Raw genomic sequence first — 26,079 nt, 5'->3', positions numbered from 1 at the left:
CTGGACATAGCCTGCTGATGAGATGGAGATAATATATATTTTGTTCTCCTTTGCTATCATGCACAGCCTTTGCTCCATCATTATTAAACTGACTTTGTCTTGATCCACAAGGGTTTTTTAATCTGATTTTCTCCCCCACTATCCTGCTGAGGAGGGGAAGTAATAGAGCAGCTTCCTGGACAGCTGTCTGGGTTATATTAATTTTCTGACTTACTCACTCTTTCATCATTCTTCTTGGGTCATTCAGGAGGCTTTAAAGCTCAGGTGTCTTGCTTAGGAGAACTGAGTTTGCCCAACCTATTCAATTCATATTGGTTACAGGGTTACCCAATATCACTGGTTACACAAAATCAACACCTACACACCATAAACTCAGCCAGACACACCCACAAAATCCTCAGAATTGGCACTACATGATCTGCTCTAGATACAACCTGGTCATTTTATACTGGTTCACAGTTCTGTGCTCAAACAGACTGAGAAATATATTCCCTGTTTCCCAAAAACTCATTCTCTACAGAAAAAGACTCACTATAGTTAACAGGATTTCTTTCAAATTGTGTTGAAGAGTTTATTGAAAAGAATCCAAACCACTGCAGTAGGCAATTAATTTCTGGTTGTAAGGCCTGAATGCATTCAAGAGATTCTGAAGCTCTGCTCCATCTCACTAAGTGGATGTGTTTGACAAGAATGTAAATGTTCCACATTTTTGTCATTGTATAACATATACAGCATGAAAAACAAAGTCCCTGGTCTGATCCCCACCTATGTTGCTTAAATGTCATTACAAATCTAAGGTGAACAGGATTTTTATGTATAGAAAACTTAATTTTCCCATTTAAAATGTATGTATAAAGAACTACTTCTACTCTTCCATCATTCATGTGAGACTGCATAATTTCTATGAGTACAGCTTATGAGAGCTTGTAGTAAAAAATCACTCCTTGTAAAGAATCCTTTTGCTCCTGATCAGACTGAGGAAGGGGAAAAGAGAGCTATTTTTGACCCTGCAATGCTAAGAGATCTTCTCCTGTAGCACAACATGTGTGATCCTGAGAACTGTATCTGAAGAAAAAACATTTGGCCAGGGCTATAAAAAGTAAGCTTTGTGTTGTAATATTTTCTTTTTCTGCTTTATTATCTGAAAAAAAAATCCCAAATGGCAGTCTAATTCACTGGCATTAGAAAGGAAGTTTATAATATTAATTTAAAAGTTACAACATACCATTGTAATGTCCAGTTCTTCACACAAAAGTTGCATGGTATTTGATGGAAAATTAGTATCTTGAGAGAGAAGTGGGGAGGCTGGGGTTTGGGTTTTCTGGTTGGTTTTTTTGCAGATGAACCTGAAATATACAAATTTTTCTGCCTGTAGGGCATGTATCAGGTGTAGCATAAGACTGGTACTCTACATAACATACAGCAATACATAGAAAATCAGTAGTGCTGCACAAGCACTCTTTAAAGATTTTAGACTAATACTTCCTATGATCAACAAAGCTGTTATCTGAGAAACAATGGGAATGGTATGGGGCAGAGACAGAGAAGACCACGATTTCAGACAGGGATTTTCTTGCCACAAATACATTCAGGAAAAAGGCATTTCTTACCTACTAGTTTCACTATTTAGTTACTTTAAAATATCTTCCCATTTTCTATTCCTTAAGCTTCTTTCTGGTCTTCCTTCTGTGCACCTGTGAAGTGACTAAAGAATCCAAGTATTAGAGTACTTTCCAAACTGGGCAATGCCAGGCTTCAGAGCTTAGTGTCAAGTAAAGGAAAGATGGAGACAGTAAAGGACTCAGTAAAAATATGTAGTGTCAAAGAATATTCTGAGTTGGAAGGGAATCACAAGTCCAACCTTTCCCTCATATCCAGCTTAAATCTCTCCTGGCACAGCTTCAAGACATTTCCTCAAGCCCTGACACTGTTCCTCACAGAGAAGAGATCAGTGCCTGCCCCTCCACCTACCCCCATGAGAATGTAGAAGACCACAATGAGGTCTCAGTCTTCTCTTCTTCAGCCAGAACAAAGCAGATGACCTCAGACACTCCTCATATGGCTTCTCCTTGAAGCCCTTCACCATCCCTGTAGCCCTCCTTTGCCCCTAATTACTTTATGTTTTCGCACCCAAAACTGCCTAAAGCCCCAGCACTTGAGGTGAGGCAGCCCCAGTGCAGAGCAGAACAGGACAATCCCCTACATCACCCTGGCTGGCAATACTGTGGCTAATGCACCCCAGGACAGGACAGGGTTGGCCCCCCAGGCTGCCAGGGTACTGCTGACTCTTGTTCAACTTGCCATCAACCAGGGCCCCCACATCCATTTCTGCAGCGCTCCATCATGTCATTCCCCTTTCTGCCAGTTCATCCAGAGTTGCTCCCTCCCAGGTGCAGAATCCAGAACTGGCCCTTGCTGAACTTCCAACAGCTGATCATTGCCAAGCCCTCTGATTTATCAAGGTCTCTCAGCCTTCCATCTGCAGACTTACTTAGTATTCCTTAAACTTCATATGTATTTTATGTATTAAGAAGTATCTGAAGGTAAGGAGCACACAGCTGTAAGCCAACAGGTGCTATTGTCTTCATTTTCATTAAGAAAGAACATTTGCAGATTTTAACAGACATCTGTTCCTGGTTTATGTGACTAGTGGGAAAAACACCACATGCTATGAATAATGAAGCAGGACATGAATGCAGCAACTAAAATTGCTCTATGTAACACATTGTGAGATACAGAGCTTGGGAAGACAGTAGAAATTGCCCAGATTTATTCTTGAAAAGCCAAAAGACACGTGTAAAAAAGTAAAGTGCTGTAAAAAAGTCAAAATATGTAAAATCAACCCACTTAAATCTGCTGCAAAATAGTGAAGACTGAAGAGCTGAGGGTGATAAACTGCAGGACTCCCAGGCTGACATGTTTCAAGGTAGCCTTGGAGGGGAACAGCACAGTGGTTGGGAATGCCTTGATGCTCCAACGACGACAAATTTAGTGTAAAATGCAGCTTCAAGAAGTACATAAAATACTGGGAGTACCAGTCTAAACAATGACAGACAGATACCTTGAAAGTCTGTGTGAACATGTGTGTGTTGATAGCTTTTTTGCAGGGAAGGGAAGAAATACGTAAATTTAAGGAGCATTTTTATCTGACCAAATGAAGTCCTGCAGTCAAATCTCTTTTTAGAAGAAAGTAATTAGCATATTATGTGACTAATTAATTCTGTTGTTTTGCTGCATCAGGACATTGAAGTGCTGCAACTGAGGCAAAATATGGGTCCTGTTACTTACCTCCTTTATGTATTTGTACTAGGCAACTGAGTACACTGTTCTCCTTGGATAAGAATTCTCTCACTTTCCACTTTCCACAAATACTACAGTAAAAAGAATTAGTAAGCAGGCAAGATTCCAATCTATTAAAACATGGTTTACCTGGAATGGTTCCATTGTGGCTGACAAAATCCATCTGGGTTTGCACTTGTCACCAAGATCAGTAGCAGACTGTTGACCTCAGAGTTTTTGAGACGATGGAGCCTAAGTCTAAGACACAGGGCAAGTTTAAGACAGAGGGTAAGTTTAAGACACAGGGCAAAACAATGGCATAGATTCTATTTTCAGAGGAAAATGTATGTAATTTAAACTCACAATAATAAGTGAATGAAAGTGAATAAACAGTGAATTAAAAGAAGTGTGTTAGCAATATGACTTCTTGTAGTAGCAGAAAGTTAGTGGAGTGAAGTTTGCACACTGGCGGCTAAGTACCTGGTGTTTAGCTGAACAGAAACGTCTTGGGAGACTGCCAAAACCAACCAAACAAAAAACCAAGGAGAAATCTGGGGAAGAAAAACGATTGCATCACTTCTCTTGCCTTCTGCCTTCCACTGCAATTTCTGGGCAATCTATGCCACATTCTATAACTATGTTACAATTTAGGAAATTACCACTGAAGTGCTGAGTCATCTTTGCTGAGACAGGTCTGTAACATAATGGTGACATAATTTAAGGATATCTTGATTCAGCATTTTAATCCATCCTTTTATGTGGTCTGGCTAGAATAAGTAAGGTAAACAGAGACAGCCTTGTTCCTTGCAGTATCTTATGCTGTGGATTATGCATTAAAAAGTACTTACAGTACTGTGCCTGGTGAGAAAGGACATGTATAGTTTAGCCAATAATCCTGACTTCATTCTGTGTAGGAAAAGAGCTTGAGTCATCAGTAGAAGCTGAACACACAATGTGAGATGTTTATGCTTGTTTTACAGACTTTTAAGTCTGCTCTACAGACTTACTAGTATTGAGGAGTTCCTCACAGACTGCTACCAAAATTGACAGTGTTCTGATGGGGTACTTTGTCAACTCCATTTAGCAATTACCTGTGAAAACCGAGATAAATAACAGACTTCCTGACAGTTTTTAATCTTCATCTCAGAGAGACAAAGGTTAATTAAATACTGCTGCAAGACAAAATTAAATTTCAGCCAAATATCCTTTCAAAACCTGCATAGGATGGAAAGCTGCCAAAAAAACCCCACATACATTTGGAACTCAAAAAAGAAGAAGGGCCTCCAGGTCTGCAATGCAATAAAATCATACTTTTGATCATTTCTCAAAGGAATAGGCCAGAGGATGCAAGGATGATACCATAGTTTTTCTCTGTAATAGCTGACAAACTACTATAAAGTAGGATTTCAACTAAAACTCCTCTCAGTTCTTAGTTCCTCTGGAACACATCAAGACTATAGCATGTCTTCAAGTTTACTTAGTCCTTCATAGAACAAATTTCACATTAAAATTTGATTTTGGACAAAACACTTCTAAAAACAAAATTAAAAGCAAACAAATAAAAAACAAACAAACAAACAAAAAAAGACACTCACTCCTTCCCCCCAAAAAACTCAACCCAAACCAAGAAAAATCCCAGTCAAACCAATTAAAAAATTTCCAGAGGTTAGAAACTGGAACCCTAATTCACAGCTTTTCTCAATCAGGATTAGACAATCACCCGTGATCCTTCTAGGGTTTTTTTATGGCAATAGAACCTTCCCCCTTGCTTAGTGGCAGCATCAGACAAGGAGGAAGAAGAATGCTCTGAATCCAGCACCTATTACAATAAGAGCAAGAAGCACCAACAACCCATACCAAGTTCACTGCTTTTGTGCTGGCAGAATCCTCTTCCCCACTGATGCCTGTGATGTATATATCCCGGTTTGATGTGTATTTCAGGGTGTATTGCTATGCTGGACTTCACTCATTTGCTCTCTGGTAAATAGGATTAAGAAGTTGTTTTTTTTTGTTTTTTTTTACAATTCTAAAGTTCAGGACTTGGGAACAGTGGGGGGATGTGAAGGTGGACCCGCCTATCACCAAGGCTTTCAGATGAACTGATCCTGTAGCTAGCCCTAAATGCTACATTCAACAGCCTTGCCAGGCTAGGCTTCCCAGCTCATTTCAACGCACCAGCAGAGACATGGGCACTAATATGTCCCTTGAATGCACATTCTACTTTCAAAGAATTAAATTGTGAAAGCATCCAAGTGAGGTCAGCTTTTTACTTACACAACACTCAGATAAAGAAGGCACTGGATTTTCATGCTGATTACATATGTCTTATTGTAAATGCAATGAAAAGCTAACGCATAGAGCCATGGATTCCCCAAAAAGCTAAAACATTTGAGATCTCTGGTTAAAGTGAACTCAATGGTAAGAGAATCAGCATTTATCTTCTCTTTCCTGGGTTTGCATAAAAGAATTATGATAATGATTCATTCACACGGCACAAATGTAAACCATTTAATTAGTAAAGGACATTACTGTATATACGGACTCTTCTTTTCTTTTCTTTCTTTTCTTTTCTTTTCTTTTCTTTTCTTTTCTTTTCTTTTCTTTTCTTTTCTTTTCTTTTCTTTTCTTTTCTTTTCTTTTCTTTTCTTTTCTTTTCTTTTTTCTTTTCTTTTCTTTTCTTTTCTTGTTTAACCACTATTTAGGGGCCTAAGCACAAGTTTTTAGTGATTTTCCCAAAACTACCCATGCAGAAACTTGCCCTTCCTCCAAGGTCTCTTCTGGAAATAGTCAACTGGGCAAGACAAAGCAGAATTGCCTCTGTGATACAGACATTTTAAGAGGTGTCTAAAAGAACAAAAGTTTTTTCAACTTATGTTTTGGTTATGAATGAACCCCAAGAGGCAGAAAGTCTTTTATTGTATGCAATCACTTTCAGAAATCTAATGCATTTCTTCAAAAACAGCATTCCATAATAATAATTATCACAAATCATGTGTCTTTAACAAGTGATAAAAATAACAGAGAAGTTATATGGACAAATTAAACTGGAATCATTTGAAAGGAAGTTCACAGTGCTTTTTAATTATGTTACTGGTTTAAAAATAACTATTCCATTTTCTTCAAAGGAAAAAGACCATGACATCTGAGGAGTTTGTTATCTCTACATAAAGAACCAAAGAACTTCAATACTATGCAACTGTTTAAGTCTAAGACACAGGGCAAAACAATTTCATACATTCTATTTTCAGAGGAAAACGTGTGTAATTTAAACTCACAATAATAAGTGAATAAAAGTGAACAAACAGTGAATTAAAAGAAGTGTGCTAGCAATATGACCGCTTGTAGCGGCAGAAAACACTACTTACTTATTTGAAATTGTCCTAGGACAGAAATATTTCAGAAATACTGCTGTTAATATTTTAAAACATTGTGAAAATATACTGGTATGTCAGATAAACAAAACTACAGTTTTCTTTTTGTATGTTATGAAACTAAGAAAGTTTGTAGGAAATATACCGTGTGTGGGTATTTTTCTTCTCACATTATTATAGGAGATTTATTTCAACATCCTTGAATATCTGCAACATAGAGAGAGAATAATGATCCTCTGCTAGCTCTTCTGTGCAAACAATAAAATTTTGCTTTCAATATTAAATATTTTTGCTGCTTCTTTAGCATGTGAGTACCTCAAAATCCTATGATGTATCATACCAGAGAAATAAAATTACTTGGACTTCTCTGAAAGAGAAGTGAGATTGAGACACTTAAAAATATTCATTTGTGCTGAGAATCCATCTTCATAGAGTTCCAGGCTAATATGTTCATTGCTGCACAGCAATGAAAAGCAGTATCTCATACACAACAAACCTTCTTTTATCTAACATCAACATAAGGTTAAAAAAAGTTATCAGTGCTGCAAAAAAGTACTGCACTAAATATACATATTTACTGTGCTTGAAGTCTGAAGGCCTTTAGAGAAGAGCAAAAATGGCTGGGATCCTTACTTAAATTTCTGCTGGAGTCTTCCCTAATTTAAGAAATAAACATACATGACAACCTTCAACCAGCCTAAATAATCTGCATAGATCTTATTAACTAAAGTTGATCTATTCTAATTGAATTTGAACATCTACAACATATTTATTTAATATACTCCAATATTTATACATCATTACATTTCACTGCCAATCTATCTTTGCAGTTTGGCACCTGAACACTAGAAATACATCAAGATGTCTTGGTTTGATTATTTATTATTAGCCACTATTTGAAGGTACTCTTGATGAGCACTACTCCATGAAAAAAGACAGAGTTATAATCTTTAAGTGCTTTTATCTGGAGGCTGTTTCACATACTGTTTCACATTGTGAAACTATGTCCTAAGAGAGAAGCACAAAGTCAATACTATGACAAATTCATATAAATTTCTGGCTCATAGGAAAAGCAGAGGTTTATAAGAAAGAATCAGAAATACTTTGATACTGTTCTCAGTTAGAACTAGATACTGGATGGTAGCTTTTGATTAACATTACAACGTTTAAAATAGCCCCTGCTATTTTCCCTCTGAATCTCAAAGATCATTCTGGCACAGCAGGAGTTGACACAACAGGAAGAAATCACACTTCCCTGCAATAAGCAGAAGCTTCTGACTAGTTACAGATCTATTTTTCAAAAATCTGTGGGTGTATGAGCTTGGCATTTCCATGCTAAACAGGAGGAATACTATACTAAGGAGAACAGAAAAAGTTGCATATGGATTAGAAGGAAGAGATGCAAGAACTCCAGCCAGCTTAAAAACTTACTGCATATGCTGGTCACTCTCCATGATCCAGGCATCTCAGTGCTTAGCATCACCCCATGCAACAACCTACTTGTCTAAGCTGTAAATTTGAATATTTAAATAGTCAATTAATCTAGCCTGAATGTTTTTGAGTCAAATGGTAGAAGGTATATTCTAACTCCTATCAGCCTTAAAAAAATTGCTGTACTCTGTCAGCAGAAATAAAACATTAGGCTTAGCATATTAGCATCTGCAAAGCTGCAAATATTAGGAAATCCAGTTGGACAGACTAAGGCAGGAGGCAGTTGTGTTTTGCTTCCTTTTTTTCCTTTCTGTGATATGAAAAGTCAGAGTTTCCCACTGTGTTGATGGCAATATATAGAATTGCAATTCTAAAACCACTGATCAGAGAACACCTCCTCTTGGTCGCACTTTCTTGTCATTAATGGTAAAGTGGGGAAGAAATGGTAGTTGCACATACTGTAATTATAATTAAGCCTAGTAAATACACTGTCTATTCAGCAGTATAAATCTGACTTCATTAGTGCCCAATGAAATACTACTTTGACTTACACCTAACACACTTTCATACTGTGATAAGTATTTCAGGGCAATAGTTGGTTTCTGATCAGCTGGTTTCTGATGAGCTGGCTATGCTTCGGACCAACTTCTGCCTTCCTTGTAGCTGGACTGAATGCATGGCAATTAACCAAAGGGATAATACTTAAACCATACCATGTACATCCAGTTGAGAGTCCTAGCATAGCTATCTTAGATATAGCAGTAGGGACAAATTCTGCTGAAGCTTCTCTCCTTACTTAATGTTTATAATGATGTAGGTGCCTTAAAGGAATAGAAGCAGCCATGACCTGAGTTGCTGAGCTGGATTCTGCCAGCAGCTGTTGAGGAGTTCAGTTCTTGTCTCAGTGAACCCTAGGGGACATCGTCAATGTAACATCAGCAAGGGTTATGGTTGTGGTGCTGGTTTTGAAATACTCAGATCCCCATCTTGGATGGAGAAATTGCTAGACAAAGACAGTGACATCTCCTAGTATATTTGAAACTCTAGGGAAATCTAGGGAAATAAACCACATAGAATGACAAAGTGAACATAATGTTTGATTATTCAGGAAGACAGCAAATGAGACACCATATCATTGCATCTCATATGACAAGACTGAGCCATAGCTGATCATTCTCATACCTTCTTTCTGAAATGCTGAAGAAAACTGGATTTCACCATTCTTCTCTTTTACTCATAGGAACCTTCAACCCTGCTTAAATGATATTAGGATATCATTAAACCCTAGTATTTAAAAAACAATTATATAATTTCTATGTGCAGTATGGCAGCCAAGAAGTTGTTCCTATTTGGGTAGAGGAGAGATATGTTTTCTGTTTCTCATCATCTTGTTCTCCAGTTACAAGTGGACATCACAAAGGCAAAAATAGTGAGAGTATAGTTGGGAGAATAGATTCAGTGCAGAAGCATTTCAGAATATCTGAGTTAAGTTTTTATGGTTGAAGTCTTCTGAGGACATGCATTTGAATTCCTCTTCCTAGTCATGTTTCACAAATCTCAGTTTAATTTGTTTTTCCACAGTCGCTTCCGCCAAAACAGAGACAAGCATATGGTAAAAATGTCCAAGAATATATTAATCCATATTTTGAGTATAACAAGATTAAGTGAAATAAATGTTTCTCTCAATCCCCTAACAGAAGGGATCTGTCACATAACTCAGAGGTGATTAAAATTTAATTTGAAATGTTTGTGATTCTTAACACTCAAGCCACACCTCACAAAGAGATACACAATTATTATATAAGCTGGATTCTCTGTACTTAGAACCTATAAGGTAATCTTAAATGAGATCACAGGACACTTAAACCACTCTCTGCTTCTGATACAGATATTTTTTCAAATCTTCAAATACTTCCTTTTATGACCTATACATGCATTCGAGTTGACAGAACATAACAAAGAAAATTGAGTAGAAAAAGAATTAACTGTTGAAGTTCTTCAAGCATCCTGCAGTGATCACAGAATATTGTATGTTTGGTTTCTAATTCAGCTAGCAAACTGCATGTGTAGGATATGTACTACCTAATATACAAGTACGTACTACCAGAATAATGTAAGGGATAAATCACTGTTGGCCCATGAATCTTGGTTGTCACACTGACTGTGTCAGTTTGTGACCTTGTTCAGCAGCACTTTTTCTCCATGGTGTGCTAGTGGAACAATAAAAACATCTTGAAGTGTTTAAAAATACACATTTTTATTAAAAATTATATATCAATATATATATCAAGATATATTTTTCTATATATATTTATATTTTTCTATATCTTCTAAAATATATATTCTCTAAGTATATACAAATTATATACCAAATATAATTTTTGATATGTATTAAGTGTCCTCAGTTGAAGGATGCAACTTGTGTGAGAGTATTTGCCTGGCAGTAAATCTTGGGTTTACACATATTTTATGAAAGAATTAGCACAATTACTGATTTTAACAAACTCAGAATTACCCGCTGAATATTAGAGTTCTGTGGTGCATTTGAACACATAACAGGATTTCTGAGCTTTCCTTTTCTGCTTTTGACAAGTCCTTGCTTCCTTCAGATAGTCAGAAATCTTGAAAACAGAATGTGAAAGCCCTGCCCTGCCCCACCACAGGTACTTTGCAATACCTCAATAGCCAAAAGGTGTGTCCAAGTTGCTCCTAGATAAACCTTAATAGAAAGTCCAAGTAAATGAAAGGTGATTTAGAGTGACACATTTAAGAATTAGACATAAACTAACATGAGCTAATTATTTTCCATCGGTTCATACAACATTTACCAGGGCAGTATACTTGAACCAGTAATGTTAATGTTTTACTCCTTCCTGACTTTCAGGTTAATGTAAAGAGAATTGTAGCATTTTATTTGAAGTGCTTAAACACATGTAACTTTTAACCATTATAGTTTCTGAAAGAAACAATTTCTAATAATCAGGGAAGAATCTAAAGTAGCTTTCAGAAGAAGATATTAATATATGCATATTATCAAGTTCTATTTACAGGATGCTGTTCCCAGCCTTTTGACATCTCAGGTGAGCATGCATTACTCTTTACAGACCAAATCTGCTCTCTAGTGGCCAGAAATTACCACAACAATTTTACAGAAAAATTCTTAGTTAATCCTGAGGTAATTAAGTAAATTCATTGTTGTTTTGCAGAGTGGGTTATAAGGGGAAAAAAAAAAAGATTAATGAAATAAATATTTGAGTGACTGAACATTCAGATCTGATAATTCCAGTTAATTTTTCTATCAGTACTAGATCAATCTCTTTTAATATAGCTTAAAATATAATTGAGGTGTGGTGGAAAAATCATCAGAAGAAATATAACAAATTAAAACCCCCCAAAAAAGCTAATGTACTACTGGAATGAATGGTGAAGGAGTTTAGCAGATTTGAATCAGCAATCTTGAAAGCTTGTAAGATATGAACACTGGTAGGTTAAAATGCAGCAGAATAACTAAATTTACCACAACTTCTATAGGTTAGAACCTGGCTGACATAGATACATGGATGAGGAATGAACCACTAGTTTCCAGTCCAGGAAGTAAAGGCTACCCAACACTGGCTGTTTTAATAGGCAGAAATTCAGCAGCAACTAGGTAAGCATTTTTGACTGGCACACAAAAGACGTGATGACCAGTTCTGCTACAGCCATAGCCTCCAAGGCACCTGATATTTGAGAGCATATTGGCAGAATAAAATTGAGCATAATGGCAGGATAAAATTGAGTTTTATAAACAGTTAAGAAGATTTAACCATCCTGAGAAATACTTGGAGTTTTCCTTACATCAATGAAGTTGTGTGATTTTCGGTGTGTTTCTCAGATGTTCAGTAAAAGGAAAATAGAAAAGAGTGAGAAAAAAAGTGGGTGAATACAAAAAATGAGGTTGTGCTTCATAACAATCAGAGATTTCATAGAGCCTGCTGACTTTCTTAATTGCTAGCCCTTACATTTAGGAAGATAAGAAAGACCAACAGCTTTTGAAAGTTCTCTTTTTAAGCACTGCAGTAAAAGGTTTATATCATCTGAAGCCCTGACTCTTGTTTTGCAAAAGAGAAACTAATTTTTCATTTACATGTGTAAAGGTACACAAATGCCTAACCTGTGCAACTGTCTACCAAGAACAGCTATAAATAGCTGATCCTTTAGCACTTTCCCCTTGATATATTTCTGCACTGCAGTACCATGCAGTCCTTTGCTGCACACTCCTTATAATGTAATTAGAGAAGACCCCCAAATAAAGCCAGCTGATCCCTGCCCCAAACAGGTAGAATCTAAGGCACCAAAGTATCAACCGTTGAACATAATTACCAAGGTGAGGGAGACAGGCAGACTGTTCTCTAAAAACAAAATCATCACAGAGCAGCAACAGCCTAACGAGCAAAAACATGCTATGCTGACACAGTGTAGAAGATGCTCTCCCTGGAGACTTAGAGGGGCAATAAAATTGCTTCATATTTGTAATAAAATTGCTCCATACTTGCATAAAAATCCTGCAAGTGCTCCTCTGTAGTACTTGCAGATTTCTGCTATGACAAGGCTGCTGTACTAATCAAAGGCCTGTGTGATGTAGACACAGGTATTTTGTCTTGTGTGAAGAAAAAAAAAGTAGTTATAGCAAACTAGCTCCTGGGGAAGCAAGCTGCTCAACTGTGTAAGAACCAGACATCTTGCGGTTCTCTCCAGATATGTCTTAGATGGCCACTGTCCAAGTGTCTGTTGCTATTTCCCACAATATTATATTCCAGCATGAAAAAAAATACCAGTAGCACTAAATGTAAACTTATCTTGGCTCAAAGTTATACTGTAACAATACCAATTAAACTTAAATAAAGAAAGATTTACATCAGGATGGATGTTATATTCAAAACCACAAAATTTTAATACAGTTTAAGACTTGAAATGTAAAAAAAATCTGGAGATTATTTCCTGTGGAATCACTGCTACAAAACAATTCGGAGGAGTTACCTAAATTTTCCAACTGGACTACCCAGGACAGTTAACTGGTACGGAAACATGTCTATCTGGAGTTCCCTGGCTGATCTGCGTTACATACACATGGTAAGTATACAAGGAAACCTCATGGTCTGCCCTCATAAGGTGACAGTGTAGCTCAGATCTGAGTTATACACATTACCTTTTGTAATTAACCAAGGATTTCTACTTCTACTCACTCTCTGACAATGGGATATTACCACTTTGTAATTTTTCTTTTCCACAGTACTGTTTAAAAGCACATGCACAACAACAAAAGATTTGCATTAAGCATAAAAGGCTGCCCTTAGCTAAACAGCCCAAAGTTAATACATTTTTAAGTCACTGCATCGCATATGTAGTATCCCATAACTGTAAGATTTGTACTAATATAACTTGATGTTTTTAGGAAGCATTGAGTCAGACATACTTGCAGCACTTCTAAAGGACTTGAAAAAATAGTCACAGTACTGTTCCTTACAGCATAATTGAGTGCAGAAATTGCTATCATCCTGGGCTAATGTTTTGCAGGAGGTCAAAGAGAAGGAAGCTGGAAGATATACGTATATGCAAACTAAGATTTTCATGTGGTGGTCCAGCTCTAGTAAGACATTTATATTAAACCTGAGAGGGTGAATGGTTATCACAAAAAGTAGAAATATTGAACATCAAACAGTGGAAGAAGCAAGGGAAGACCTCATGGTTAAGAAGACATTCTTCACAGCAGGACAGTAAAGAATAAGTGATTAGCCACAGTAAGAATCTAGGACAGTGTCTCAGATATAGGAATGATATTTTTTTCCAGTGAAATAATGTGAACATTTAAACCTTTCTGGCTTGATATTTTTCCATAAATTAGTTGTTTTTTGTTTTAAAACTCTGATAGAAAAATTGCTAAATATAATTGGCAGTTTGAACAATAACAAGAGATAATCCTTTGAGGGATATCCATTGCTTTAGGACTTGCATGCTGACTGACTTATAAGAAAATATAAAGCATGTTTCATAAGAATGGAAAACTGTCTTTACTGTCTAATCCCCCAATGGGGGGGGGGATTTGGTTTTGGAAATGGTTTTCCTTCTGGTGTCCACTCAATATTAAAAATGAAATTTGACCACTGAAATCTTTTCCTCACCATCTAAAATATTTACTAATCCAAATGATAAAAGCAAAAATATGCAACCTCTTCTGTTCCTGCAAAAACTCACAAACTACTGCCTCAAAAAGCCCAGCAATGAAAACCAAGAAAAAACTTTCATTTATATTAAATTTAAATGCATTAAACAGCTAATAAATGTTTGACAGCCAACTGCTGTAACTTGAATAATAAAAACCAGGTAATGGATTATTCACCACATATTAAGCTCCCCCTTCAACAATCTATTTCCCTATAATCCTAGCAAAAATGTTTTCTGCAACATCAGCGTGTCTTTCCATCTCAGCACTTGCAACCCTCCTCAGAAATTACCTAAAGACCACTTTTCCACTGCTTGTGTGTTCTCACTCAGCACCATGCTGTCTGAGCTTCTTCTAGGGCTTAAAACAGCATGGCTAACATTAACCATATGTTGTTTGTACTTTCATCCTTCCCCCAGGGAGGAAATGTACTGTAAAGAGTTCTGCTCTCAAGGTGGTTTGCTTTTGTTGTCAGGGTGGGTTTTTTTGTGGCCCAGGTGAAAAGTTATCCGATATTTGGTCCAAAAAATGGAAATTTGGTCAGACTCATCCTGACAAATTGAATCAGCAGTGTTCATTTGGTAGGTGGCAGAGCATGCCTCAAGGGTCTTCCAAGTGCAACTACACTATTGCCCTGTGGGTGGGAGATGGTCTTACCCCATTCACAGCAGTGTCAGGGCCAGAGAAAAAACTCCAACTGCCAGACTATCAGGTGAAAACCAGAGACACAAGTACCTAGGGACTTGGTGCAAGGCACCAGGCAGGGAAATGTTAAATTTCTGAGCACTATTAAGGCTAAGATCTATGTACAGTGTTCATAGTAGACTAAATTTGTGATGTATGCATATTTTTTCTGTCATTAATACACTAAATCATAGATGCAGTCTAGAAAATAGAAAATAGAAAATGCTATCCCAAGCCATTTCCTACACTCCTTTTTGTTTTGTGGGTTTTTTGTAAGGTTGGTTGTGGTTTTTGTTGGTTTTTGTTTTGTTGGATTTCTTTAAACAGAGCCAGTCCACAGAATTGAGAGCTCTGGTATGTTTTTCACTTTTTTTTTCTGATCCCCATTACTATTTTGATTTGCCATCTCTGAAATAGTTTTAACTAGCTGAGCTTGAGCAGCTCCCAACTGCTACAATAAATGTAAAATGAAAAAACTTTTCACCAACAAAGCAAGTGATAGTGTTTATAGTTGTGATAGTAGACACACTGACAATGTGCACTTGGAAGTCAAAAGATATTTGAAAAATCCTTATGACAGAAATGAGCAACACAATTGTATTTAATATTTCAGTTTTGTCTTTACAGTACATTGATTCTTGACTTTTAGGCTAAATGCCCCAAATTAATAGCAATACTTTTACTGCTCAGAAATGCATTTTCTTAGCCTCCTAAAGAATAAGCACCACAAAAATAGAGAAATGTATGCTTGAAAGAAGCTTCAGCAGCTGTCTAATGTACGGTATAGAATTTCCAAATGGAAAACTAACATAACAGTGTTTCATTAAAATTACACAACTAAAAATAGACAAGATATCAAAAACAAATAGTACACTTTTTCCCAGTGAAATATAGCTGTGCTCCAATCTAAAATTCCCCTGACAATCACTCTGACACACTTTCCATATTGAGCAGATTTTTTAAAAGTATGTTAGTATTACTCTAGCCTTTTATCCATTGATGTATTTTCTAGGTACTGGATCAAATCTGCTAACCAATCCCACGCAAGTTTCATATATTTTAAAAATAATTTAGTTACAATGGTTATTGACATCTGTAACTTTTACTTTCCTTCAACATTGTTACATGAATTCTGTTCAAATGCCTTCAGTGCACTGCTTCTTGCTGGCAGCAAATGTCCCCTTGTGCCCAACATTTTACATTTGTAAAAAAGGCTAGTTGCGAAATGGCATAAACAGTTTTCATCTGTTGAGCAGCACAATGTTTTTACTTCATTCATTTCCACAAAGGTCTGGGAACAGGCAAAATATGTTTCTTCTATGTTTGTGTAAATTTAAGACTGAAGGATCAGGAAAAAATATCAAAATTCTGTATATCTCAATTCAGTTTTTACTTTATGCTTTCAAACAAACATATAAACAAATAAAAGAAAGGAAGAGAATTATTCTTAGGTAAGTTTTCCAATATGCCAGCAATGAGTCAATCTTCTTCCCTGGGATTCCTTGGTTGGTATATAAATATATTTAATCTCTAACACAGAACCTGAATTTTTGTAGTTGATCCCCTAAATACCCATCCTCGCATCCTGGTGTCGGCAGATTAGGGATCTAAATCAAAAAGCAAGTACAAAAATTGGAAAAATCTAGATTTTATGTCTTTTACTTAACCCTGCATTTTTGAGAGTAGCTAAATTTCCAATTGTGCACTACTTAAGTAAGCACAAGTCTGCCACTTTGGATACCAGGACACTATGGCTCTTCTAAGATTACGAGAGCAAGAGTAATCCTTCCAAGTCAGTGATTGCAGACAACTGGTGTTAGCTGCTAGAGCTACTTCAGTGGGGTTCTACAACACTCATCAAGAATTGCTTTGTTGGTGAGGTCTCAGGATCTACCCAACAATGATATTTTTTCAAACCCTGCTTATTCTTTCAAACCTTTAAACATATGTGTGGTTAAGAGCAGGGAAGGGTGGCAATGACAAGCCTTGTTTCTGTAGCTAGCCACATAGGTCCAAATTTGGTTAAAATATTTAACAGAAAAATCACTTGGAAAATGTACTGTAATTTTGCAAATGTTTTTAAGCATTTTTTTCTCCATATGGAATAAAGAAATGTGTCTGGGAATGCTGGTGCCACAATTCCAAATTCTTATTGTCTCACTCACTTCCTGATGAGATCCATATACAAAAAGCCTTGAAATATGAAATGACTGTAAAAACTTCTATTGCAAAAGCCACCCGTTTCATGATAAGACTATTGACAACTAAACAATGTGCTATTCTTCTTTCACAGCTGTGCTTAGAGCAGAAAGAAACATGGGTAATGTTACAGTATCACAAAACTGAACACAGAATTCTCAAGCACTACTTAAATGCCACAGAATTTAACAAGTGGATTTCTTTTCTTTCTACATAACTACAAACACATTCCAATGAATCACACCAAGAATTTTTAGTTACCAGGTACAGAAGGAACTAAGATTTGCTTAGAAGTGCCTCTAAATGTTATCAATTGTTTTCTGGCTTTGATGAAATGTAAATGTTTTATAATTGGAAAAATGTGGTAAGCCTTGGAAGACAGAAAGTGATTGGGTTGCTTTACTTCCTGGTTTTGATAGCAATCAACAGAGCTGGTAGAGTTGATCAGCTTCTTTGTACGGAAATCTAGCAAAAAGTATCTTTTCCAAGGATAAATAATTTACCAGACTTTTCTCCAGATTTTTTGCCTCATCCAAAGAATCAACTATTTGCATTTGGAACAGTCAGTGACTTCTGTTACAGATACTAGCTGAAGAAAGTGACATCTCACACACTCTTTTCTACTTGTGAACTGCTCTGAGAGTGAACATGTTTGTCCTTTCCTGCCTTCTGGAAAAATCAATCATTATATTTAGAATTGTTCCATTTACTATGTTTAAGCAAAGACCAACTGATTATAAGCTGCTTTTTCATCTCACACATTAAGATTACTGTTGCCTTTTAAAATAATCACTCAGAATCTAACTCAGCAGTATAGATATAAAATTTGCAAAGAAGAATTAGCAACTGAAAATCAGCTTGCTTGTTTTTCAAAACCAAAAAGCACAAGCTACGTGAATTGCAGTCCACTGCATTTCTCAGAACACTGTTCTAAGACATCACCAGTCAGGTGAATTTTAAAGTGAAACAATGGTATAAACGGGAATTTATATTAAAAATGTCCTACCATTAGAACAACAAAATTGAAGACATTTTCTTCGAGAGAAGGGGGAAAAATCAGTTAGGGTAATTCAGGAATAATTAGGAGAATATTCAGATGGAGCAGAAGCTATGTTGTGACCATTTTTTCACTTGAAACTGTTTACTAGCTTCAGCTACTGGCATAAATAATTGCATACAGCAAACTGTTTTCCAAATATCTTACAGAAGTGACGCTGTAAACCCACGGTTTAGTGATGCACTGTGAAATTCTGCAAAGCTTCAAAAAATAAGATATTCTTCTTTGATTTCAGGAGACTTAGGTTTTCAGAGGTGTCAGAAAGGTATGATTCTGTCTTATAAGGGCACCAACATTCATCCATTTACAAGGACTTCATTGTTGTCTCAATACCCTGTTCAGGTCTTTCTTAAAGCTATATTCAACAATTACTCTATGTTTGGAAAGTCTTTTGAGGGGTTCTCAGTAACTTTATTCCCCAACATTATAATTTTCTCTAGTTTATTTTATCTTTTAGATGTTAACTGCTTACAATTACTTAGTTTTGTGAAATACCTGGGGTGACTATGGAGAACAGAGATTGTATTCCACTAATTCACTATGAAAGAGCAGTTGAATGCAGAACTGTGCTTTTATTGAGGCCTTGCTCAGGTAAAATCATATGATTTAAAAGCCAGGTAAGAATTTCAGTGCTTGAAAGGGCATTGGTCTATCAATTAAAAAATGTTTTTAGCCAAATCTGGTCTGAATTTGTAGATGTGGCAACTCTCTGAGTAACAAATACATGCAAGGTGTTGCCTGTCAGACTAGACTAGCTCTGCCAACACAAGCACACATGTTTTACCTATAACCACAAAGAATTTCAACTAGTGCTCTGGTATGCATTGCATGGATCTGCAAACAATACAGTGCTTTTCTGTGCTTCAGTATATTGGCAAAAATCATTATCTGGCAAAGGAATACTTTGTTGCCTCTTTCACAGGCATTTTTACATATATATACACCTTCAAGGAAGCAAACTCTGTGGTGAATACTGTGCATTAAAAAATTGAAGTTTCCATGACTTTTCAAACTTTTCTCTACTCTGATAGCATCACCCGACTGCTGTTATTTCTAAAATACTAGTATTTATTTCTAAAATGCTAGTAAGACACTGCAGACAGCACTTTTACCATTAAAATACAGAGCCACCTAAACAGCAAAGGAGCTGAAGTGAAGCAGACACAAAGACAAGAAGTCCCACCATCTGTGGAAGGTACCAGGGAATGCATTAGTAATCAATACTGGCTTTAGTCAGCACAATGGTGTCACTGAGAGCACTTTATTCTGCCAACCTCAGTGGTGAAACCCAGTCATTATGGAAAAAAAGACTGTTATCATAGACAGCTTTATCTACTCTCAAAGCTCCTGGAAAGGGTTTGTGAAGATTTACAATTTGCTTAAATGCTTAACTTAAAGCAAACATTTAGACTGAGGTGGTTAAGAGAGAATGGAATTCTAAAATGCTTCAATGCCCCACAGTGTTACATGGATATAAGAAGCAATCAGATATTGAGCCATGTGAGCCACAAGGAAGGTATGATCAAAAGCTAATTTTGCTTTCCGCAAAATCTCCAACTGTCTGCTATTCTTGTATTTTTTGCTAGGGCTGACAAAAATAGTCACTGCAGAGAGAACAATTTCATACTCATTTTGATCTGAGTTCTGCAATATAGTAGGCCAGAAGAAGCTCAATAGTTCTTTTTCTATTTTCCATCGCAAAGATTTGTTGTCTACTAACAACAAATTGTTGTCATCAACTAACTGTGGCAGAATGAGAAGGCTAAATCTGCTGCTAATATTTAAATATGATCAGCTTACTGAATGAATTTAACATGCATGTCTGTGGTTCCTGAGCCAAACCAATTCACTAAGACTGGTCCTGGAAGATAGGTATCTATTGCGTTTCTGTGTATCAAGAGGACAAAATCACCACTTTAATCTTAAAAATTCAGCTTTAAATCCACACATGGTTTCCATGAGATTTCCTACATCTGAACCCCACTGTAAACCTAATTTTGGGGAACACTTACAATAACAGTCCAGTACAGAAAAAGCTTGTCTCTGATATAGATACTACCTTTCACAGATTCTGTACGTTTGCTTGTAACTGTAGTACAATGTGGCCACTACCTATAATATTATGATTGTGTAGCCGACTATTAATTCCTATTATTTGCAGGCAAATGAAATCTGCAATACACACTGCAGCATTTTTGAAAAAAAAAAAAACAAAAACAATCTTGCTTCAAAAGATAATCTGACAACAACAACCAAATTCTCACTTCTTCTCACCTTATTTTTAGTGCATCCTTGTCTGTGGCATCTAGCTGTAACTATGTGAAAACTGCATGCATCACATTTTCGTGTTTCTCAGTACAGAGGTTACAGTCTCTATGCCTCATAAAAACCTTCAAATAATGGTTCCACTGTTTGTTGTTGCAGAAAATGTCATTAGAGATCCCACTTTTATACAAGACAATAAGTGGATAGCAGTGCTTTAAAAGTAGAGGAGTTTGTACAAACCAGTGTGACCTTCATGTAACCACACAGAGGCTAAAGGTCTATTTCGGTTCCACTAGCACATGGCCTTTAGTTAGTCAGAGCATCAGCAGATGAAATACTCCTTTGAAATTTCTACATCAAAACAGTAAGTGTGGAAAACATCGATGACAAGAGTTTCTAAGACACTTGTATGAGGTTGGAGTCCAGTTCTTAAGGTAAATAAATGTAATTGACATAGGATTGATACCCCTTTGCTTCTCTTCCAGTTTCATTCTTATGAGAGGAGGCCTGCATGACAATAGCTAAAAGACATGTAGAATATGAACCTTTGGAGCCAAACCCCATGAGCTTCTGTTGGACACCTTACTGACAGTTAGAATTCATGCCAATTGTGGTTTTATTTCTCATCTTGCAGGTCTCAAGCTCTACCTTGCCTATAGTGCATGTTGTATGTGGTACACAAAATTCATATCCAATTAGTTCATTATACCACTTTGAAATAGCATATGAAAATTACTTTTCAGCCTAGAAAAACCCAGTCTCATGCAGGCACATGATGTTATTACTTATCACTCTGCATATTGAATCTAGTCAGTTTGGACATTTTGTATGTGATGAGGTGACAGCATTTCAAAACATGCTGCATTATTTATTTTGGCTGAATTACTCTTGCTGTTGTGATCTTGACATCATTATGGTCAACCTGCTTTAACTCCATCAAAGTAATTTTGAGTACAGGTCTCCTCATAATGTCTGCTATGTTTCTAATTCAAATATGCTAAGAGAAATGGCAATTAGTCAATTCAGTATAAGCAAAAAGTGGGACAAGAAGAAGAAAACACAAATTTAAAATGTTATATTAATACAATGTTTATTTTTCTAAAATAAAAGAGATTTAGACTGACACAATTTGGAATTAAAAATGTGCTGTTTGGACTAAGGTTTTGAAGTATAGGGTGGACAGCAGTTCAGTTGTGTATTGAGATGAGAGAGAGAAACAAATGAGTCACACATCTAGTTTGTTCTGCAGCAGGGGCAACCAACCCAGGTGGAAGTTCTGGGCTGCAAAACCCCAATCTGAATATGTCTAAAGTTTTGAATGAGAGATATGTGAGATCTAAACACACAAGATACAAAACCTAACTTTGCAACAGAAATACTGCAACACCACAAATGTTAACTGGTTCTCTGCAAGGCAAACATTCTCACTTAAATAGTGTATGTTCGGTCAGTGGTCCCTACAGCTCTTACAAGTTCCTAATACAAGTTCTTTAGTTATCACAGAACTAGGCCTACCTGGTGTCAATTCCATCTTAAGATGGTTAGTTCAGCCATGTACTGGAAATTTCAATGCTTACTCCAGTGCTGCCAAGCCCACATATGGAACAAGCATTGAAAAGAGGTCCATCTCTTTGACAAGTGAGATTTTCATTGCAAAGGTCCACCTTTGGCTGAAAATACTTTAAAAAGAAGATTCTGGTCATTCTTACATGGTTGTTGTTAAGTCCAAACAGTTGAGGTTAAATTTGGCCCTTTTGGTATGCCAGGAAAACATTACAGCAGTTCCACTTTATGCCACTTAGTCGCTACAGTTGTTCAAGGCGCCATGGAAGACTTCAGAACAGCTAGAATGCACCAGTGCTTTGACCACTAGGTGCTCTTATTCTTTCACAAATCTTGTGTCCAAAATTGAGATCTCCAGATGTTTCCCATGCAGACCTGAGACAGATTTGTGCTTTCTAATTTAATAATTAATTCAGAGCTAATTCAGAACTTGGATTAAGCTATAGAAGATCTAGAAGATCTAGAACTTGGATCAGAGCTATAGAACTTGGATTAAGCACATTTCCGAGATGCAATGGTGCACAGATTTAGATAACATAAAGTTTATCCTGTGTTCTGCTTGCCTTGTTTATAATTGCTCCTCCAGATATTGGGTAACTGACAGAACCTGATATTCCAGTTCTTCTTGGCACTTGCACAGTACTCTTGCAACATCTTTGGGCTTCTCATTAAGAGTTGAGACACAATTTCTGGCTTAACAGACAGCTTTCAACTGACTTTGAAAGTTTTCTGTGCTTGCTGCCAGAATCATCTCAGTGGAGCATCAAGTTTCAAAGAGTAAAAGGACTAACTAGTATTATCATGCTATTCCCCTTGCCATTTTGGGATTGCTTTCCCAACACTTTATTTATTTTTTTTATAATTTTTTCAGGGTAGTCACAAAGCCAACATGTTACAATTAGGCACACTAAAACCACCATAATCTAAACTAAGTTTTCATCACCTACAATGTGTGAGAATAGCTGCAAACACTTCCTTATGTCCTGAATCTCCAGTACCATCATCTCCCTTCTGTGAGTGCGGTTGGAGAAGGCAGGGGAGAAGTAAATGACCCTCAGGAACTTTTTCCACCAGTTCCCACATTTCTCTGCCTACCATACACATACCTCCAACACAGCAATACAACTAAGATGGCAGCAAGTACCACCACTCCTTCACAGCTATGTGCCACTTCCCAATGCCATTCTCCCCTTCTCAATTGATACCAGGTCAATAGAAACTCTGACTTTTTATCTCGTACTTGACAAAGCAAAAATGAAGAAGCCAGAGGAAGAACTATTAGTGCAAAGAGGACAGAAAAAACACTGGCACTGCCTACATCTGTGATAGGAAAAAATTAAAATCCTTATCCGTACTAAGTCTAATTTTTCAGTTTCTGGAGTGACTAGAGAACAACATCAGATAGCTGGAATTCCAGTGTTGACCTAGGGGAACTGAGCTGGGGATTCAAAGCAGCGTGTGAGAAATTAGTGGGTTGGTGAGGAAGATCCAGAGTGGTTTAGAAATACTGTGCAAATGGAGAATATGGGGGAATACAGAATTTGAAACATACAGATCAGGAATTCTTACAGGGCACTATCTCCATAGCTTTCATCAGGTCTTTAATTTCAGAGATATTTTTCCTCTCCCTTTTCTCTCCAGTCATAAACTGCCATTGTGAAGGACTTGTCCCTTTACCTCCCTCGCTTTATTACTGTCAGAAGTAAAGCAGCCTTAAGCGATTAGCAGCAGTAGCCCTGTGTTGAAACAATGAAACTGCTGAGCAATAGGGATAGGCTCATTACCATGAGAGACCCAGCACTATGATAATCCAGACCAGGAACTCCAAATCCACTGCCAGAAGAATTACTAGTTAGTATGTTATTAACTTCATTGCATTTCATGCTGGAAATAATTCATCCAGTGTTCAATCAATTTCTTAGTCTCCCAATGGTACATATATGTGTCAAATATTGAAAGTCAGAATCTGATGATATCAGAGATGTGACTCAATGTACTGCCCACCAAGACAACTCGTGGCCCATCTTCTGGGGACACAATGGCCACAGAAGCACTTAACAGTGAAGACAAGAGTCTTCATGCAACTAAAAGCCAAAAGATGTATTTATTGTCTCTCTTGACTTTTCAGATGGCCTCAATCCATATATTTCTCTTTATCGTGCAGAGACTGGAATTTGACAAGTATATCATTAAGTTCAGAAACTCAGGGAGATTAACTACTATGCATTTCAAGCAGTGTGAAAGTGAAGTTCACTAATTTTAACTATTCACCACTGTAAAATTGTAAGCTACTGTTTGTCTGTAGTTAGCAACAGCCACAAAGTTTTTGCTATCAACTGTTTCATCAGCTGTTGCCCCAGGTTTCTCTCACCCAACCATGCTGAAAACCCAAGGGGTGTGCTTCTATTGTGTTGTCCAAGACGACCATCAGAAACACTCCACAGTTGTGTAGCTCCACAGAAACCATTCTCAAACATTGCCTTTAACACCTACCTCACTTCCCAAGCAGTCTTCTTTCCAGTTGCCCCTCTTCTCCACTGATTTTTAGCCAGTTGCTCAGGTCATGCATAGCCACGCACAGTGACTTACTCATCTCCCCACACCCAGGTGCATCTGTGTGGAGAGTTCAACACTACTCTTTTTCTTCATGGCATTTATCTCTCCCCAATAGTCTTTAGCTTTTAGGGCCGCTCACTTTGGCAAGACTCTTAATATAGTAATTTCTGCTCTTATTTAAACTTACCCATTATTTCCACTATACTCGGGTTTTACTTTTGCCACTCCATTCATTAGCCAAGTATCTGAGCAATTGTTCCTTCCAGCAGTGAATTCACCAGTTACAGATACGGAGGTATCAAATGTAATATTTGTGGATGAAGCACAAAAGCACAGGATCTGTCCCTTGCCCCATTCCATCTAGGGCAGTGTGGAGCTGAGGAACTCTGTGTGGGGAGAAAGCAACACCATGCTAACTGCAGCAAGTTCAACTTTAAATGGGACAAGGTTTGAAAGCTGGTGAGGAAGTACATATTAATACATCCATGTTTATCTTCTTAGGCAAGTCCAGTTTGTAGCTAACTTTGTTTAGTCAGCACTGAAGGGTGCATCTATGTATATAAGTGTTTAAAGAGAGTGACAGCAAGAGAATGGAGTCAGGCTGTTCTCAGAGGTGCTGAGCAAGAGGACAAGAGACAGTGGGCGCAAACACAAGCACAGGAATTTCCACCCGAACATGAAAACTGTACTGTGCAGGTGACTGCATACTGGAACAGGCTGCACAACAAAGTTGCGGAGCCTCCCTCATGGGAGAGATCCAAGAACTCTCTGGACACAACCCCCTGCCATGCCCTCTGGGATGTCGCGGCTTGAACAGGGAGGTTGGGCCAGATGACCGGCTGTGGTCCCTTCCAACACGACCGATGGTGAGAGTCAGTGATTCTCTGGCACTCCCAGTCCAGCCTCGCTCGCTGACGGCGCTCCCCACAGGACACAGCAGGCGGGAGCGATGGCGAGCGCAGGGGCAGGCCGCGCTCGGAGCCAGCGCCGCCGCCCGCCCCCAGGCTCCTCCGGGCCGCGCCGGCCGCAAGGGGGCGCTGGGTGCCGTGCCGGGCGCGCCCTGGCGCGCGTGGGCGGAGAGGCGGAAGCGGCGGCGCGGCCATGGCGGCGGCGGGCGTGGGGCAGCAGTGGGTGCTGGTGGAGATGGTCCAGGCCTTCTACGAGGTGCGGCCGGGCAGGCGCCCCGAGCGGGGCGGCCTGAGAGTGGCTTGGGGCGCAGGGAGCGGGGAGGTGTCGCCGGAGCTGCCCCGGGAACGGCGGCGGTGGGTGGTGAATCGGGAGCAGGGTGCGGGTCGGTGTGCGGCGTCGGGCTGCACTCGCTGAATCGTGAGCGCGCCACGGCTGTATCTGGAAAATATACACGCACGTCTTATTTCTCCAGGTTCATAAAAGGACATTTAAGGCGTGTAACAGAGCATTAAGCCTTAAGGTTCACAGGATTTTACTGGGGTCAGGGTTTGTAACTTCGGAAC

The 26,079-nt window shown here is 38.0% G+C and overlaps 1 protein-coding gene and 1 long non-coding RNA gene across 18 annotated transcripts in view; one reads left to right on the top strand and one right to left on the bottom strand.

Annotated features, from left to right (window-relative positions):
- The window catches only part of LOC135291496 (uncharacterized), a 60,522-nt gene extending 34,984 nt beyond the window's left edge, over positions 1-25,538 (bottom strand). For 7 of the 17 annotated variants that reach the window (XR_010354299.1, XR_010354295.1, XR_010354306.1 and 4 more), the window contains exons 1-5: positions 24,545-25,538; positions 9,264-9,336; positions 3,430-6,857; positions 1,611-1,705; positions 1,226-1,346 (exon numbers count right to left, since the gene is read on the bottom strand). This is a non-coding gene — a long non-coding RNA (uncharacterized LOC135291496). Of the gene's footprint in view, positions 1-1,225; positions 1,347-1,610; positions 1,706-3,429; positions 6,858-9,263; positions 9,337-22,003; positions 22,436-24,544 lie in introns of those variants that run through there. The other 10 variants (XR_010354308.1, XR_010354297.1, XR_010354296.1 and 7 more) reach the window with 10 other exon arrangements.
- A 125-nt stretch (positions 25,539-25,663) lies between these two features.
- Positions 25,664-26,079, top strand: part of SPTLC1 (serine palmitoyltransferase long chain base subunit 1) — a 35,328-nt gene continuing 34,912 nt past the window's right edge. Inside the window, exon 1 of the mRNA XM_064403387.1 lies at positions 25,664-25,771. Within this exon, the coding sequence (XP_064259457.1) occupies positions 25,709-25,771 (63 nt within the window). The 5' untranslated portion in view covers positions 25,664-25,708. The remainder of the gene's footprint in view (positions 25,772-26,079) is intronic.

The sequence above is a fragment of the Passer domesticus genome, chromosome Z, assembly GCF_036417665.1.
Source record: "Passer domesticus isolate bPasDom1 chromosome Z, bPasDom1.hap1, whole genome shotgun sequence".
NCBI lineage: Eukaryota > Metazoa > Chordata > Aves > Passeriformes > Passeridae > Passer > Passer domesticus.
The sequence above is the reverse complement of the archived record's forward strand: the minus strand, read 5'-3'. Positions and strand labels throughout refer to the sequence as shown.